General features: G+C 34.4%; 1 protein-coding gene across 1 annotated transcript in view; it reads right to left on the reverse strand.

Annotated features, from left to right (window-relative positions):
• Positions 1 to 2,975: 2,975 nt before the first annotated feature.
• Positions 2,976 to 17,979, reverse strand: part of LOC145260215 (uncharacterized) — a 51,081-nt gene continuing 36,077 nt past the window's right edge. Inside the window, exons 5-7 of the mRNA XM_080118040.1 lie at positions 9,190 to 9,469; positions 5,052 to 5,253; positions 2,976 to 3,312 (exon numbers count right to left, since the gene is read on the reverse strand). Of these exons, the coding sequence (XP_079974166.1) occupies positions 3,197 to 3,312; positions 5,052 to 5,253; positions 9,190 to 9,469 (598 nt within the window). The 3' untranslated portion in view covers positions 2,976 to 3,196. The remainder of the gene's footprint in view (positions 3,313 to 5,051; positions 5,254 to 9,189; positions 9,470 to 17,979) is intronic.

A 17,979-nucleotide genomic window follows, 5' to 3' on the forward strand; every position in this document is an offset into this window, starting at 1 on the left:
ACTTTCTAAAGGTTACAATCAGGATTCGGTTCTGGGGTTTTGGAAGGAGTGAGTCGACAACAGCACGTTTCTGCCCTCTTCTCTTCCAATCAACCACACCTGGCCTCTTGCCACCAATGTCACACCGCACAATCTGAACGTCAGCAACATGAAATACTTTAAGAGAAGATGTTCACGACTCTTTTCTTTTTGTATTTCCCTGGGAATTTTTCTCAGATTTTATATCCTCCTATCTAGAAAAAAAAAGGAAGAGACAGGAAAAAAAAAAAATAGCTTCTCCCATCATGCCCTGCCTTTCCAAGATGCCCTTCGTATATACAAATGAGCTAGTCATCTTTTCCTTCTTTCCCAAAGAGCGATGCAGACACACCCGGTATGTCTCCCCCCCCTTTCCCATATACCCCACAATTTCTCAATTTTAATATCACTTTTAGTCAGTTTTTAATTTCATGATTAAAATCATTTTTCCTTTCTTATTTTCTAATTAATGATAACCAATGAGCTACACTCTTTTTCCATAAACCAGATCACACTATATTTTCCCCAGTTCTTTATTGCATAAATCAGGTTGACAAAGACTTTCATTAGAATTTGGTGGCCCTTTAAAAGGCCCTTTTTAGTAACTCTCTGGGGGAATGTAACTTGTTGGAATGCACAACCATCATCTATATCTTGGGAAAAAAAAAAAAAAAAAAATGTAATATGCAGATACAATTAATACTTATAATTTTCACACCTTGTTTTTTTTATTTTTATTTTTGGTATTGATTCTTTAAAGGATTCTTTGAAGATTCTGTACATGGAAAGTCTCCACATTCTAAAATAAAATTTGAGTTTATTTTTAAAGATTTAAAAGTATGCCTATTTTAGTGTTTTCGTAAAAAAAATATTTTGTATCCTTATCTAAAAGATAATAATTATTGATAACAGTCAATGAATCTCTCATTTCAAAACGCAAAAGATAAAAAAATTAAACACATTCAAATTTCGGACTTCAATCTTCAATATTGAATGCACCCTGTGAATTTTTTTTTTTACACTCGTTCATCCTCCTACCACAACTTTAAGGGGTCGAACAAGGGACAAATGAGGAAGGGGGGGGCATGAAGTCCCTAAAAATATATTTATACAAAGAATATGAAAAAGAAAGTTATCCCCATGTAAAGTGCATTCTTTACTTATTAATTGGTGAAAATTTTATATTGATTAGATAATTATGTGATTTTAGGTAGATTTTTAAAGACAGACTGTTACAAAAATCAAAAACACTCCATAAATTTGGCGGTCACTAGCTTAATCTATCAAATAAAATCATTATCTTTTATTGTTGTATTCCAGTAGTTTGGAAGAACAAGTCACCTTCCCCGTTTAGATGAAAAATTGGAAAATAAAATAAGGAGACACCTACAGTTCAGAAATTAGATCCATAGGAACATTTAAGTGAAGATCTAAACTGAAAGAGAAGGATCATGTGACCGATTGGCATGCTGAGAGCCAAGAGGAGAATTTATAGAAGACTAGCGGGAGGGTACCTGGCGTTGCCCGAGTGTTTGGAGGTGTGTGGGAGTTAAAAAAAAAAAAAAAAAAAAAAAAAAAAAAAATATTGGCCGAGTATTTGGAAGTGTAAAAAAAAAAAAAGTTTTAGTAGGAAGGTAGGATTGAACCCTGAAGCCTTGACGCGAAGGTGGAAACGAAAGGGAAAAAAAGCCAACCACCTAACCATTTCGGCCACGAGGTGAGAGGAATTAATAAGTGTGTTAAGTTAAGGATTATAAAGTGAAATATACAGGTGCGAGGAAGTGACGTGATGTTTGACCTAGTTTTGCGCTGCAAGCCAGTTACTATTTCCCCGCGCCCCCATCATTCGCTTTTCGAAGACGCGGCGAGCTGGTAAAAGTCGAGCAAATTAAATAGACAGGTGACCACTGTTATTAAATCATATATATTATCATTTAGATGTGATATAAAAGTTTTAAGAATGAGCAACGGCCTCGAGAACCCACCGGAAAAAAGCCTTTTGCAGACATACACAAATAGCGAACATATACACACACACACACACTTTCGCTTTTATATATATATATATGAATAAGATAGACCTGTGAAATTTAGTTTTAAAAATAGCCAGTGCTGAACTCTCTCTTTCTGAACAAAGCTTATACCAAAGGATATCTAAATCTAAACACAGATTCCATGAACAAAGCTTCTTTCACAGAACTGCTCACCTGTGGAACACTGTTCTATAGGCCTGCTTCCCAGTTGAATACAACATGGTAGCCTTCAAATCCAATGTAAACAAGTTCTTGTTGAGCCATCTCCATAAATAATCAAATTCTATCAAATTTACACCATTAACGATTACTACACTACCACCTCACATTTATCAACCCTTATCCTCGAGTGATCTTCAGGTCTCGATAAGTGGTGACTCAAGTAAAAAAAAAAAAAATTAAATAAAATAAAGCAAGCCAAGCATGCGGGGTCCCCCTCTAAGAGTGAAAAAATTTACTTTCACCATGACTAATGTTTGTGCAAAATTTCCAAAAAAAAAATTCAAGGAGTGGTTGAGAAAAGTGCCAACAAATGAACTGATGAAAGATTTTGCTGCAATTTTACCCTATGATGTTCCTTAAGGTGACAACCAAACGTATCCCAGAAAATCTGTTCTCGTATAAATTTACTTTCACCATGACTAATGTTTGTTCAAAATTTTTTAAAAAATCCAAAGTATGGTCATTGAGAAAAGTGCAAACAAATGAATGGGAGTGAATTACTAGATCCAATCCCTATTTTGTTGAGGGAACCAATAAGGATTTATATATTTCAAGTGTAAATTATTCTTCAGTGATTGGGCCAATAAGCTGTTAAGTTAATGAAGTTGTTAGAATAATCATCTGATCAATTCATTATAAAATTTTATAGAAGAGAAAGAGATAACTTTAACTTAAATGAAAGAAAAATAGAAAAAACATCACTGAAGGTCATAACTTTATTGCCGAAACTAAAAAGAAAACATTGTTGTGTAAATCAAAGTTAGTAACTGCTGCTGGTTCTAGCAGTAAACTACAGCTTACACATACATACATGTATAAATATACGTACATATGAATTAAATTGAACAATAAGTTAATTTCATTGGACAAAATTTCATCAAAATAATTTAAACGATCTGCTTGATCTATGATCCTTGAAGAAATCAAAGTGATAATCTCTGCGGACAAGGTCTTAATTCACGAACATAACTCTTCGCATGCTGTTCAATATCAGTCCTTTTAGGCTGGGCATTATTTTGGTCCATTATTAAAACCATTTCTGGAAAAAATAAATCAGTAAAAGCTTTTGTAAAAGCATTCAAATAATAAATACATTATATATATATATATATATATATATATTATATTGGTGGGATGATTTCAATATTTTTACTGATTCTTTATAAATCTCTAAATATTTAACTGTAGAGTTGTTATTTTTTCCCCCAATTATCGTAAAACTACATGTTGAATGTGCAGATATTTTCTCAACATAAAAATACACTCATGGAAGATGATCCACAGATTTTATTTTTAGTGGTAGCTTAAAATCAATAAATATTTATTATTTTAACATTGATACCAGCAGTGAAAGATTTTGCTTTGAACAAAATCAAATAAAAATTACAATTAATAGTGGGAGGGGATGGGATGCCTGACTTTACCCGGTCATAAAATATGCTTAAGTATGATATCTTAATTTGTCCAGATTTCGTATATATTATTATAGAGTCATGATTTAAAAAAAAAAAAAAATAAGTATTTGGGTGCCATCAACTAGAATCGAAACTGAAAGCAAAACTGTAGCATTCAAAGCTGGTGACGTTACCACTGTGCCAACATGACACGCATATGAACTGATTAAAACCCTAACCCTAACCCAACATGACACGCATATGAACTGATTAAAAATAAACTAAGATGAATGTGCAAAATGTGTAACGATTTTTTCAATTTTGACCCCCTTTTTGACCCCCCTTAAAAACTCTTAACCTGCTACAGACACATAAAAAAACGGTCCATAAAAAATCCAACCATTTTAGGCCCCTATCAGGGTTTTTTTTATGATTTATTCCTGTGCTTAATTTGTTTTTCCTTTTAATTTTTTCAGTCATACAAATCAGTAGAATACAAAAGTAAAAACTTATATCTGGTCATCATACTACAAAAAAAATTTTAAAAAATTCAACTATAACAATATTTATCGTTTATGCTTCAGACATATCAAATTTATTATCACTTTCACAACAAAATGGTAGAAAACATAACACTTACATGAAGAATCTGATCAAAACCACATGAATTTATTATCAGTCACACGTAATATTCAATGGAATATCAAAAGGAAATCAAAATTATTATGCAATTTTAAAGTTTAATAAAATTGACCATATTTCTACAACCCACAAATTAAATGGAACATAATTTAAATTTAAGTGTTCCTTTATTGGCTTCCTGACCTAAAATGCACCAAACATTGATGTTATTGCCCCCCCCCCTACTTTGCAAAACTTGATTATGTTCGGTATAGCCGAAACAAAAACAAATTCTTCTATAAGAAAAACAAAGCAAATACTATAAATAAATAATTGAAAATATAAAAAAAACTTGAAGTATAAAATCTTTTTTCTAGTAATCGCTCCAGACAAGGTATAAAGCAACTTGATGTAAAGAGCTAAAAAAAAAAAAAAAAAGCATAGTACTTCAAAGTCAAAAACTTTTCAACAAGAAGTGTTAGAATAGTTTCTGACCCAGAAAACAGCAATTGTTCTCGCTTTGTCAGAAACATCGCCCCTGGACTGTGAGCACTAAAGGACAAAATAAGGGAAGCGAGAGTTATGCGGCTACCGAAATTAAACACAAGGCCCATTTTCTACTCCGCTTACCAAAATGATCGGATTCTGAATTAAATAACTCAAAAGGGACTGATATGCCATAAAACAAAACAATCACACTAAACTAAAATTATTCAAAACAATTGAAAAGAAAAAAAAACAAAAAAAAAAAAACAAAACCAACCTTGTTTGTTTGTTTGAAGCTTATCATTTTGTGAACAACTTTTGTTAATTCTAATGGGCAGCATCGGTGCAATTAGTTGCATTGGGGCGAGCATTTTGTTTGCATCTTCAATCAATGGATGCTTCAGCATCTGTTCAAAATGCGAGTTGAACCTCGACAAGCATGGAAGAATCTTGTTTACACACGTCTTATGCAAACGGATCTAAGAAATAAATAAATCATAAAACATTTAAAAACCTGACACTGCACTTTTACGGAGTGTGCTCCAAGAAACTTCCGGCACTTGTAACCCCCTCCCTCAACAAAAATATCCCTGACCCACCCTGATTAGCTGCTAAATCTTACCTTTTCATTTGTAATGATCCTTAGATGCCGGAAGATTTTCTATGTTGATAGCTTCTTTTCTTCAGACACTTTGGAATGCCTTTTCTGCTCCCTGTTTCACCGACCATACCAATGGAGAAATTTAAATGTAAAGCAAACAAGCCAAGCATGCAGGGTCCCCCTCCATGAGTGAAATATTTACTTTTATCATGACTAATGTTTATGCAAAATTAAAAAAAATCCAAGGCGTGGTTATTGAGAAAAGAGTAAACAAACAAATAGAAGAATGGGAGTGAATTACTAGGTCCAATCCCTCCTTTGTTGGAGTATTTTCAAGTTTTATTTCTGGTTCCTCAATAGCTCTCATTCGGAATCTGTATTCACGCCTGTCTTTGTCCCCCCGACAATAAACATCTTGTCTCTCTATAAATCTTGCCCCTACCACAGTAGCACCTTATGCTTTAGTATTAATATGCCTTGTTTGAGGCTAAGAAATAAATGAACAAATAAATAACAAAAAAGATCTTAATGATAGTCTGAGAATATTATTTACATCAAAGACAGGCGTGAATACAGATTCCGAATGAGAGCTAATACTATTGAGGAACCAAACTCTTTAATAACCAGAAATCAAACTTGAAAATACTTAAAAGCAATTGAAAAACAAAAATTATGATTGTGGTTAGATTCTTTCCACTGGTCAGTGGGATGCAACCAAAAATACAAATTATTTTAAGCAATTTCGACAATATTATAAGGGATATATACCTTAAAAGATATTTCATATATAAACTATCTCATATATATATATATATATATATATATATATATATATATATATATATATGTATGTATATGGCACAATGTTTTCAGAAAATCAGATCATATAGTATTACTGGACAAATACTTAACATAATTAAATCCTTCTATAATATAAATCTCACCTGTCTGTTTAAATGTATGTATGTTTGTATGTCTGCCTAAAACTTTTGATAGAGGCAACAGATTTTCGGACGACAAATATTGAAAAATTGGCCAAAAACATTCATTCCTTCACCCTCAGTTTTCTACAAGGCGGTGTCGCTTTTTTTTTTCAGATATTTTCGAGAGCCATACTCTCTTTTCGATTGTCTAGCCTTAATTTAAACCTACGGCACTTCCAGTTTAGCGATGAGCGTAACAGCAAAGATGTCAGGGTCTTTTTTTTCATGTTCTTTGCCTCCTTTGCAGTACGGGATCGAACCTGTCTGTCTACTACCACTTTTATTTTTGCTCAGCACACACCTCCAAACATCCAGGCAACAGCGGGCACTCAGACTAGTCTATAAATATAAAAGCGAAAATGTGTAAATATGTATGTTCGCTTTTTGTGTATGTCTGTAAAAGGCTTTTTTCCAAGAAGTGGTCGGTTGGCTCACAACTTCTTAAAACTTTTTATATCACATATAAATCATTATATCTACGAGTTAACAACGGAGGTCACCTGTCTATTTAATTTGCTCGACTTCGAAAAGATAAATATTCAACATTTTTCGCTCGCCGCATGTGGATTAGGCTTTTTCGCATTATAAAAGCGGCACTAATTCTGGCGGTATTTTTCCAGTCGCGATCGCTGGAAATGTCCGAAAGCAATCAGATTTGATCAATGTGGAAATATATTCCTTATATCAGACAATTGCTATTCAATTTGAACAATCCCTTTTTATGGGGAGCTGGTTCCCCCCCCAACATCTTGGAAAAATAAAAATAAAAAAAAGTGTTCCCGCAGTAAATGAAATACTACCCCGCAGTCAAAGTTGACCTAATTAAGTCATTAAAACGTGCACCTGCCAATTCTAAATAGTTAAGTAAATTCAAACGTGTTTCCGTTAGTATTTCGCGGTGGCCCAATGGTTAACTTTTTTTTTTTCACACTTCAATTTCCAACTTTTCCTCAAGGGTTCGGGTTCAATCCTCATACTTACCTACCAAAATTGTTTTTTTACCTGGACCTTTATTATTCCTAATATTCATAAATGACCTCTATAACATCACATTCTATAATGGGCATGAGGGGAGAACAAATGAGCACATATCTAAAGCAATGGCAGAAACACTAGAGAAAGACCTCCAATCTGTAGTGAAACAGGGACAAAATGGATGGTCACATTCAATACTGCCAAGACTAAACTTCTTTCCTTCAATAATTATAAGAAACCCTCTCAACTACCAATAGCAATGCTAAAAATACATTACCTGAAACTACTTCTTTCAAAGTCCTCAGCTTAACATTCACAGGGAACATGAGTTGGAACAGATACATTGAGAAGATTGCCAAGGTGCTGCAAAGAAGGTAGGTTCTCTCTTCCGTGCTAGAAAGTTACTTACTGAAAGTATCCTGTACCTTTATAAGGCCACCATTTGCTCATGTATGGAGTATTGTTGTCACATTTGAGCTGGTGCATCTGCTACTAGTCTCTCACTCCTGGACAGGGTTCAAAAGAGAGTTGCCTACTTGATAGGTCCTAAACTGTCGTCTAAGCTTTAACCTCTGTCCCACCAACGAAATGTTGCATCCCTCTGGCTGTTTTACAAGTATTTTAATGATGGATACTCTGACAAACTACAATTCCTTGTACCTCCCTTGACATAAATATACCCGACAAACAGCAAAATCCCACCTCTACACAGTAGAGATCCCTAGATGTAAGAAAGCCTTCTACTCTAATAGTTTCTTCCCCAGAACAGTTAGACTTTGGAATTCTCTTCAAGGTTCCTGCTTCCCCAACTCTGACATCTTGCTGCTCAACTCCCTACATAATATCCCTGCAACTTCTGTCCATGATAGTAGCCCCATACATCAAAGTGGCGCTGTCCCTTGTTTGGGGTGAAATAGTAATAAATTATATATATATATATATATATATATATATATATATTATATATTGATGCCACCGTTTAGTCTCAAAAGACAATGGACAACCTCTGTAAGAGTAGTTATGTAATTGTGAAACGGGTTGCTCAATCTCCAAACACACCTCTCCTGAATCGGCACTGCTCGACTCCTGTGGCAAGGAGAAGTCCAGGATAACTGGAAACATTGCCAAGATAAGCGGAGAGTACATACACCACCTGGAATTCACAATGGGTCACCCATTTTAGTACTGACCATGCTCAATGTTGCTTAACTTTGGTGACCTAATGGCTACCATATGTTGATGAGATTATGCTGTATACACAGTGTAACCTAATACAATAAAAACGGATATAAGAGATTTTCTCTGGACTCAAATTAGAGCTTCTGTTAATGCAAAGGACAACCCGGATATAAGAAACCCCAGATATATATTTGCACACGCTTGTGTCTTACAACGCTCTGCCATATCACATGTGCTTTTTAGATGACTCTCTTCCCCTCACCCCAGCGCTTTCTCATCCTCGACTTCACACGTCCATCTTCCCCTAGCATACACTTGGCTTCCCTTTTTGCTCGACCACATGGTGTCCTTTTTTCTCTTTTTTCATCTTCTCCTTTCCGTAATGTCAGCATGTGCAGACTTGCTTAATTTGCATATGTGTTAAGATGGCTGCTGCTGCTAATATTTTTGCGAGTCAGCTATCCTACGACTGCAGCTGATTTTCTCACACACATGCTAAGTTACATATCCACATAAAATTTATATAGGAGGTATATTTTATGTATCGATTTTATTAATTTTCAGCATTTACTTCAGTGCTCAATATGCGAGTAGAGCTAGTTAATAAGTTATGAAAATGATATCAGAAACTAATTTAATTTTTGATTTATATATTGAAAAGAAATATGTTTACTTACATAATGAAATGGGACTTGGTAGAGTTCCCCTAAAGTTAGATCCGTTGTTCGTGATCGGTCGTATTGAGCATTTTGGTGTGGGCCGAACTGTTGATCTTTATTACAGTAACGTGTCCCCACGTACATATGAGGAGGTTCATCGACTTCAAGACGGATTTCATTTCGGTAGCCCCACATGGCAACAATGGTGCCAAATTTGATTTCAATCATCGCAAGATGTTTCACGTAGCCACCAGATGTGTCAAACGTTTTTCGCAACTGAAACTCGTACATAAGCTTTCTGGAAAAACAAAAAAAAATCTTTTTGTTGCTGATGTCATTGTATTTGGTTTAATATCCATTTTATATGCTGGTATATGTTGGATGGCTTTTAGAAATTGACTTAAAAACAAACTAATCTCTTGTTAGGTTCCCCCCCCCTTTCTTTAAAATCCATCCTTACAGCTTTTTCATATTTTCTAACCCTGCTACTTCAACTGTTCTACATCAACAAAGCAAGGAGTACCCTTTTTCTCATAAAGCGCTCTTTCGCCAACCTCACTCCGGAAATCTTCCCCCTTATGTATGTATTGCTTGTCCGACCTGGCATCCAGGCATAGTCTCCATACCTGGTTTGTGACATTCAGCATCTAGAGCGAGTGCAGAAGCTGGTAACCCGATCAGTGTGAGGTTTACATAACTTTATTTATGAGACCCGTATGTGATGGCTGAACCCTTTTTTTTTTTACTGGAGCACCGAGACTGAGGGGGTGACCTAATTTTAGCCTATAACCTCCTTCATGGCCATTACGACTTCCTTCAGACTCTTCTCTTCACCCCAGCACCCAAACATGGACTGAGAGGACACAACCTGAAGCTGTTTCATTGGAAATTTTGGCTAAACCGCCAAAAAGTCGCATATTTCATCCACATTATTGAAGGCAGCTTGTGCATCCAATCATTTCATAAAATTAAAACAACAAAATTAACAAACTTAGTTCAATTTTTTTTTCATGGTAATCGCTCCAGACAAGGCATGAGGAGCTAAAAAAAAATAAATAAAATACTTCAAGCTTAAAAACTAACTAACAGTAAGTATTAGATGGATAGATTACAATCCAGAAAACAGCAATTGTTCCTCCTTTTCAGAAACCCCACTTATAAAAATGTGATGACTAAAGGAAAATAAGAGTTACGCGTTTGCTAAATGCAAACTTAAAGTCCATTTTCTACTTTAGTTAATAATTCAACAATACCGGAATATTTTAACTTTCTAAATACGAATGAACACATATCTAAGGCAATGGCTGTAACCTTAAAGGCTGTAACCTTAATCTGCAGTGGAATGAGGATGTAAATGGATGGTAGCATTTAATGTGCTCAAGACTAAGTTTCTTTTCTTTAATAATTACAAGAAACCTTCTCAACCACAAATTGCCATAACTAACAATACACGCTACTAATGCCTGAAAGTATTCTGTACCTCTATAAGGTCACCATTCGCCCATGTATGGAGTATTGTTGTCATATTTGGGCTGGTGCATCTGCTACTAGTCCCTCACTTCTAGACTAGGTTCAAAAGAGAGTCGTCAACCTAATAGGTCCTGAACTGTCATCTAAGCTTCAGCCTCTGTCCCATCGACAAAATGTAGAATCCCACTGACTGTTCTACAAGTACTTTTACGCGGTGAATGTTCTGAACTGCAAGCACTTGTACCCCCTCGACGTAAATACCCCCGACAAGCAGCAAAATCCCACTCCTTCACAGAGATCCCTAGATGCAAGAGAGCCTTCTACTTCAGTAGTTTCTATCTCAGAACCGCTAGAATTCCCTTCCGAGTGCCTGCTTCGCCACCTGTACTGACATGCAGAAGTTAAAGTGTAACGTGAACCGACATCTTGCTGCCCAACTCCCCACATAGTACCCCTGTAGCTTATGTCCCTGATAGTAGCCCCCTACATCAAAGTGGCAATGTGCCTTGATTAGGGTGAAAATGTAATTTAAAAAAAAAAAAAAAAAAAAAAAAAAAAAAGTATTAAAAATATGCTCAAACTCCTCAGCTTTGTTGTAAAATTATGTCTGTAGTAATAATATGTCCAAACTTAACATTCACAAGCAACAGGAGTTGAACAAATACATAGTGATCATTACCAAAGCTGCTGCTGCTGCTGCGAAGGTGAGCTCTCTTTACCATCCTAGAAGGTTACTCACACCTTGAAGTATCCTTTACCTCTTACAAAGTCATTATTTGCCTATACATGGAGTATTGTTACGACATCTGGACTGGTGCATCTACCACTAGTGTCTTGCTCTTACACAGGATTCAAAAAAAAAAAAAAAAGAAAAAGTTACCTAATAGGTCTCATACTAGCAAGCAAACCCCAACCTTTGTCCCATCGTCAAAATGTTGCATCTGTGCCTGTTTTACAATTATTTTAATGGAATGTGCTCCGACGAACTTTTTTTTTTTTTTTTTTTTTTTACAAAGGCATCACCACATTATCAAAGCCCAGAGGCCACTCAAGGATAAGGGTTAAAGAGTGTACAGTAGAAATTGGTCAATATAGTAATCATTAGTAATGAAAATTTGGCAAATTTAATAACCTATATGGAATGGCCCATCAAGAACTTATTTACTTTAGACTTGAACACAACCATATTGTAGTCAGCCGGAAAGCAGGAAAACGGAAGACAATTCCACAGGCGTGCAGTTCTAAGAAAGAAGCTTTGTTCATGGAATCTACGTTTAGGTTTAGGCACAGATAAAGAGTGGGGGAAATTATTGATAGTGTTTACAGCTAGACGAGTGTTTCTTGTGAAAGTTTGGCGAGGGGGGATCATAGATTGAAGCTCAGTTGAACACTTTCCATGAAAATAACGATACATCAGAGACAAATTCGCAACATCTCTTCTGTGAGATAGAGGTTGCAAGGAGGAGAAAAGGACATCTCCTACGAGGCTATGAAGTCTATTTTGAACTCTATCAAGGCAGGACAAGTCCTTTCTAGCAGCTCCTGCCCAGATGTGGCAACAGTATTCCATCCTTGGACGTACCTGGCTCTTATATAGATAGAGAATCTCAAAGCATTTGTATCCCTTCAACGTAAATACCCTAGACTAACCTGACAAGCAGCAAAATCCCACCCCAACACTGTAAAGATCTCTAGATGCTGAAAAATTTTCTACTTAAAGTTTCTTCCCTCGAACTGAAATCCCACCGCTTTGACTGTACTGACATGTAGAAATTCAAGTGTAATGTGAACAGATATCTCGCTGCTCAACTCCCTATATAGTGTCTGTAAATTTACTTCAAAATCGTGGCCACCTTAGGTCAAAATGACACTGTACCATGTTTGAAGTGAAACGACAGTAAAAAAAAGAAAAAAAAAAAAAAAAAGAAAGAAAAAGAAAAAAAAATTATGAATTATGTCCCTTTAAATTGCTTATCTTGGTTAAGGGGAAGGAATTCTGAAATCTTATAGTTCCTTTTTCTTTTTCAAGAAGAGATAGTTATGGAATATTCGAAGTGACGTTTATTGTCATCTTCTATATTATTAAAGTGAACTAAGTGTACCCGCTCGTTTCAATAATCACGTATGCAAATTTTATTTTATGAGCAAAGAAGGAGAGTTTAAACGCTAATAACAACCGATAAATAATAAAAGAAAAAGAGTTTCTTTTAATTTTGATATAGACACAAAAATATTCCATGATCTATATATCTTTAAAAGTGAGACAGTGTGTGTAAGGACACTTCTCAACCTATATACTCAACGAATTTTTGATCTACAGACTTGAAATTTGGTATATTGAGTATTCAGACACGTGGAAAACATTTTAATCAATTTTCATCTGGAAAAAGGGCTGCTAAGGGGTCAAAATTGAAAAATTTCATACAGGGGGGGGTGATTGGATTTTTTATCTGTTTTCAACTGTTTCACGAGTGCGCATGCGCAGCCGTGAAACAGGAGAGCTTCTTTATGTTAAGAATAAGTAGGTTTGAAAACACATTTTAAAGATCATATCAAGTTAGTCTAATGGTTATCGCACTTGACTCACTGTCTAGGTTTTGATCTCGGCTTGAGTATTTTGTTTTACGTACAAGTGAACCGTTTAGAAAAATACAATACACGTCTCGGTTTCTTTCTGGTTTGTTTATTTTATTTTTAAAAAAAGAAATTTAACATAACGTTTTATACCTATGGTATTTTTGTTTATAATAAGTAAGAATTCTGTATTAATTAAAATATAATATTTATGCATATTTTACGACCGGGCAACGCCGGACAGCCTGCTAGTATATCTATAAAAGTGAGAATGTGTGCGAGGACACATCTCCATGCATATACTCAACGAATTTTTGATCTACAGACTTGAAATTTGGTATATAGGACATTCAGACAAGTGGAAACCTTTAATCGGTTTTTATTCGGGGGGGGGGGGGAGGGAAAGAGCTGCCAAAAGGTCAAAATTGAAAAATTGTTACATAGGAATCATTGAATTTTTACCTGTTTGCTAATTGTTTCATGACTGCGCATGCATGAATGGTTGGCATGACAGATTGCTTACATCAAGAATAAGTAGGTTTGAAAACAATTTTTAAACATTGTGTCAGACTGGCCTAATGGTTATTGTACTTGACTCACTGTCTTTAGGTTTTGATTTCAGTCTCAGCGTGAGGAGTTTTTTTGGGTTTTTTTTTTTTACTTACAAGGAGTGAACAGTTTAGAAAAAAAAAAAAAAATACTCACATGTACATGTCTCAGTTTCTATATGAATTAGAATATAATATTTATGCGCATTTTATCACCGGGCAATACTGGGCAGCCTGCTAGTTATATATAATATTCTACTTGTTCCTCCCTTAGTTAAACTATACATTAATCCGTGCAAAAAGCCAAATACAATTTTTGAAAGCCACATCGCTTAACAAAAAAAAAAAAAGAAAAAGAAAAAAAAAGCCCACTTTGCAAAATTGGCTCTCAAAAGGCTAATTAGGCAACTCTGGACAAGAATATGACAGTGGCCTCCCTTTGATGTAGCCCCGTTTAAAGGAACTCATAGTAATTTCTATGTGGAGTGGTTCTTCAAACAAAGTCAGCAAAAGGTTACGTAAAAAAAGGGAACAATCAAAAAAATCATTGTTTGCCAGGAAGTGCTGGACTGAAGGAAAATTTAACATTGCCTTTTACAATATGATTTTATTACTGGTATTGAACTATGTAGCACAATATTACTTTCTAATTATTTATTAGTACTTATTAATTTATCTCATTTGGGTCAGTGTTATATTTAAAATGCAATGGACACTATTTTCATATTTGCTGTGTGTTATTTTTTTTCTGTCAAAAAAACAAAAAAAAAACAAAAAAAAACTTTTTTTGTGTTATCGAGAAAAATATCAGCTTTATCAAAACATTTGTTGATTAAATATATCTATCATTCCATGGAATTTCCACAGGTCTTGCTAAAACAGAATGAAAGAGGAGAGAGAGAGAGAGAGAGAGAGAGAGAGAGAGAAATCAAAAGAGAGAGAGAATTTTTATCTTTTTTGTTTTTCAATTCAATGGAGTAGGAATCAAATTGCAAGCATGCAAAGTCGGCTCAATAAGCAAATGAATATACATCGTCTCTATTTGATGAAAATGATTTTTTTTTAAATTTGTTTATTGCATTTTCACCCCCAAACAAGGCATAGTGCCACTTTGATGATGATATGGGACATGATTTGCAGAGGTACTATGTAGGGAGTTGAGCAGCAAGATGTTTATTTACATTACACTTGAACTTCTGCATATCAATACAGTCAAGGAGGCAGGAACCCAGGAGGGGATTCTAAAGTTTAGCAGTTCTGGGGGAAGAAACTATTAGAGTAGAAAGCTTTCTTACATCTGGGGATCTCTACTGCATAGGGGGTGGGATATTACTGCTTGTCGGATTTTGGGAGGTATTTACATCAAGGGGTATAAGGGCTTGTAGTTTAGAGCACCTACCACTAAAATACTTGTAAAACAGGCTGAGGGATGCTACATTTGGTCGATGGGACAATGGTTTAAGCCTAGCTGACAGTATGAGACCTATTAGGTTGGCGACTCTTTTGAACCTTGTCTAAGAGCATTTACAGGAAACTTTCATAAAAACTTTTATATCTTAGACTTAGCAAATGTATCCACAAAAAAGATGTTTTTTTTTTTTGGGGGGGGGGGGTTGTAAAGAATTTAATCCAGCATTCTGAATTCAGCTATATTTATTGGTTTAGAAAACAATTTAAATTTAATGAAAAGAAATAAAAATTTTAAAAGTATAGTAGTAGTAAAAGTATTTCCACCTTTTGAAAAAGCATTGAAATTTGAAAAAAATATAAGTTTAGAGACCAGTTAAAATGCAGGGTTTTTTTTTTTTTTAAATAAACATTTAAATTCTAATTTTTGAAATTGGTGGAACTACTTTTCCTATAACTAAATCACACATGTACACCATAGCACAAAGCCATTTGATTTGTACATAAAAATATCTCGATCTTTAACAAGAACAGAAGTCTATGGCTAAATGCTGTATAAAGAAAAAGAAATATATTCTTTCCATTTTTCTGATGAAGACTTACATGGGTTGAAAATTAGAATTTAAATAAGTAAATGTTTATAAAAATCTGAACTTTGTTTATTAAAAAAAAAAAAAAAATCTGGAGTTTGATTGATCTTTGAATCTTATTTTTTGGAAAGAAAAATTTTTTAAATGTGCATAATACATATTTCTTTTCTTTTTTTTTAAATTTTATTTTCATATGTTTACACTAGAAAGTGGCTTAGTTGAGAGTTATAAGAACACACTTAAGAAGTTCCTCCACATCTGTATAAACAGAAACACCGATTGGAAAATTCAGGATGTTGGGTCTGGTTTTTCCTATTGGCGGAGAATTAGGTTGATCATGTCATAGAAAAGGCATATCCTGAAAGACTACGTCCTCTTTCATTCCTTTCTTGATGGATCACGACCAAGCATTCACCCATTTAGATTAGATTTATTGATATGTCTTGAGACAAAATCTCTGGAGAATATTGTCAGATTATGAATATGCATAAATTCCTTTATATTTTTTATGAAATCAAAATATGAAAAGAAGGGAAATGCATCCAGTTTTTTGTTAAATGTAAATAAATCCTGTTTTGTTCAAGTTTTTTTTTTGTTAATCATTTTTTTGTATTAAAATGAATAGAAAACAATTGTGGCATGGTCCCTGGCTTTGGTAGGGACCATTTTGGTTGACAAGAACCACACCAACATTAAATATGAATTCGGGCATAAAAGTTATGGTTTAAACAAAGGAAGAAATTGAAGGAAATATATATATATATATATATATATATATATATATATATATATATATATATATATATACTAACAGGGTGACCCAACGTTGCCCGGAATTGAATGATGATCAACGAATGTTTCACACTCCCATATTTTTTTATTATCAAAATTGGTGAAATCGTCCATTTTTTTTTATCAAATCGATTGTCTGTTCTAGATGGGGACCCATTTCACATGCCTTCCCACTGTAACTTAGTTCACAATGCATTGTAGTTCACATTTCACTGCAGAGAACCTACTGTTGATTTTATAAAATTATTTTATATATAATGGCTTGAATTAAAGTCAAGTATCATACTTCAATTGTGCTCTGAACAGAAACATTCATTTCGAACATACCCTGTCATATCAAAGAACTTACTGTTGATTTTATGTCTAGCCTTACTGGTTGTGCAGTGATAATGGCTTGAATTTAAGTATAAAATGAAAAAGTCAAGTATCATGGTTTAATTGTATTTTAAAGAGAAACATTCATTTCAAACGCACCTCTGTGATATCAAAAGATCATACTTCTCAAATGCACTTGTGATGTTAGGCTGTGTAAGGTGTTAACTTTGGTCAAAATCGCCTGTTCCTTCTTTCATCAGATTTTGGTTATTGATATTTATCACAGACATTCTGATACAAAACCTATCTAAGAACACTGCCAGGTACATAAAGTACCTTCATGTGAAGTTTCATAAAAATCGGTCCGGCTATTTTGGAGTCTATATGGAATGAACTCACACAAAGTTCCTTTTATATAATAAATAAATAGAAAAAAAGATAAAGATGCCTGCATGAGAGAATGAGAATAAAACAAAACATTAAGAGAATAAAAAGGGTCACCAGGTAGCAAGTGCTACTTAAAACATAAAAAGTTTCATAAATGCAAAAACTGAGAAGAAACGAAATTTATAACCAAACATTTTTAATGCAAGAGATAATATAAAGGATATTTTTTTAGTCATTCATACAAATGCGTGTTTGGTGAAGAAAGTTGGGTTAGTAAGCACAACTTAAAAACGTTTATTATGTAAATATATGTGTTTGTGAGTATTTAGCAGCATTGTGTATGTGTGTGCGTTTACCTGGTTCTTGTTAGTGCGTCTATAGATATGCGCAAGTCGATGAAGGCTGGATATGCAATTCATCAAGTTCTTTCACCTTGCCACACCAGCCTTAAAGGGCACAGGGTGGTTTGTAGAGAATATGTTTTGAGGGTTTTTTTTTCGTGCATTTGTGACTGATTTACTTGACCAGGTCTCATGAGAATTTTGAAGTTGGCACTGGCTTATTATTTTCACACATGTCTTACTTTCTGAATCTTGGAAATATTTTCATTGGTTTAAAATTCTTTGGATTAAAACCTTCATGTTCAAACTTGGAAGAGCATATCCATATGAGCCAGAGAAAAGAACGGGTAATTAGAATAATTTGCATTTTAGCATTTGTTCGAA

Source organism: Euprymna scolopes, chromosome 36, assembly GCF_053919585.1.
Source record: "Euprymna scolopes isolate OS-2025 chromosome 36, ASM5391958v1, whole genome shotgun sequence".
NCBI classification, from domain to species: domain Eukaryota; kingdom Metazoa; phylum Mollusca; class Cephalopoda; order Sepiida; family Sepiolidae; genus Euprymna; species Euprymna scolopes.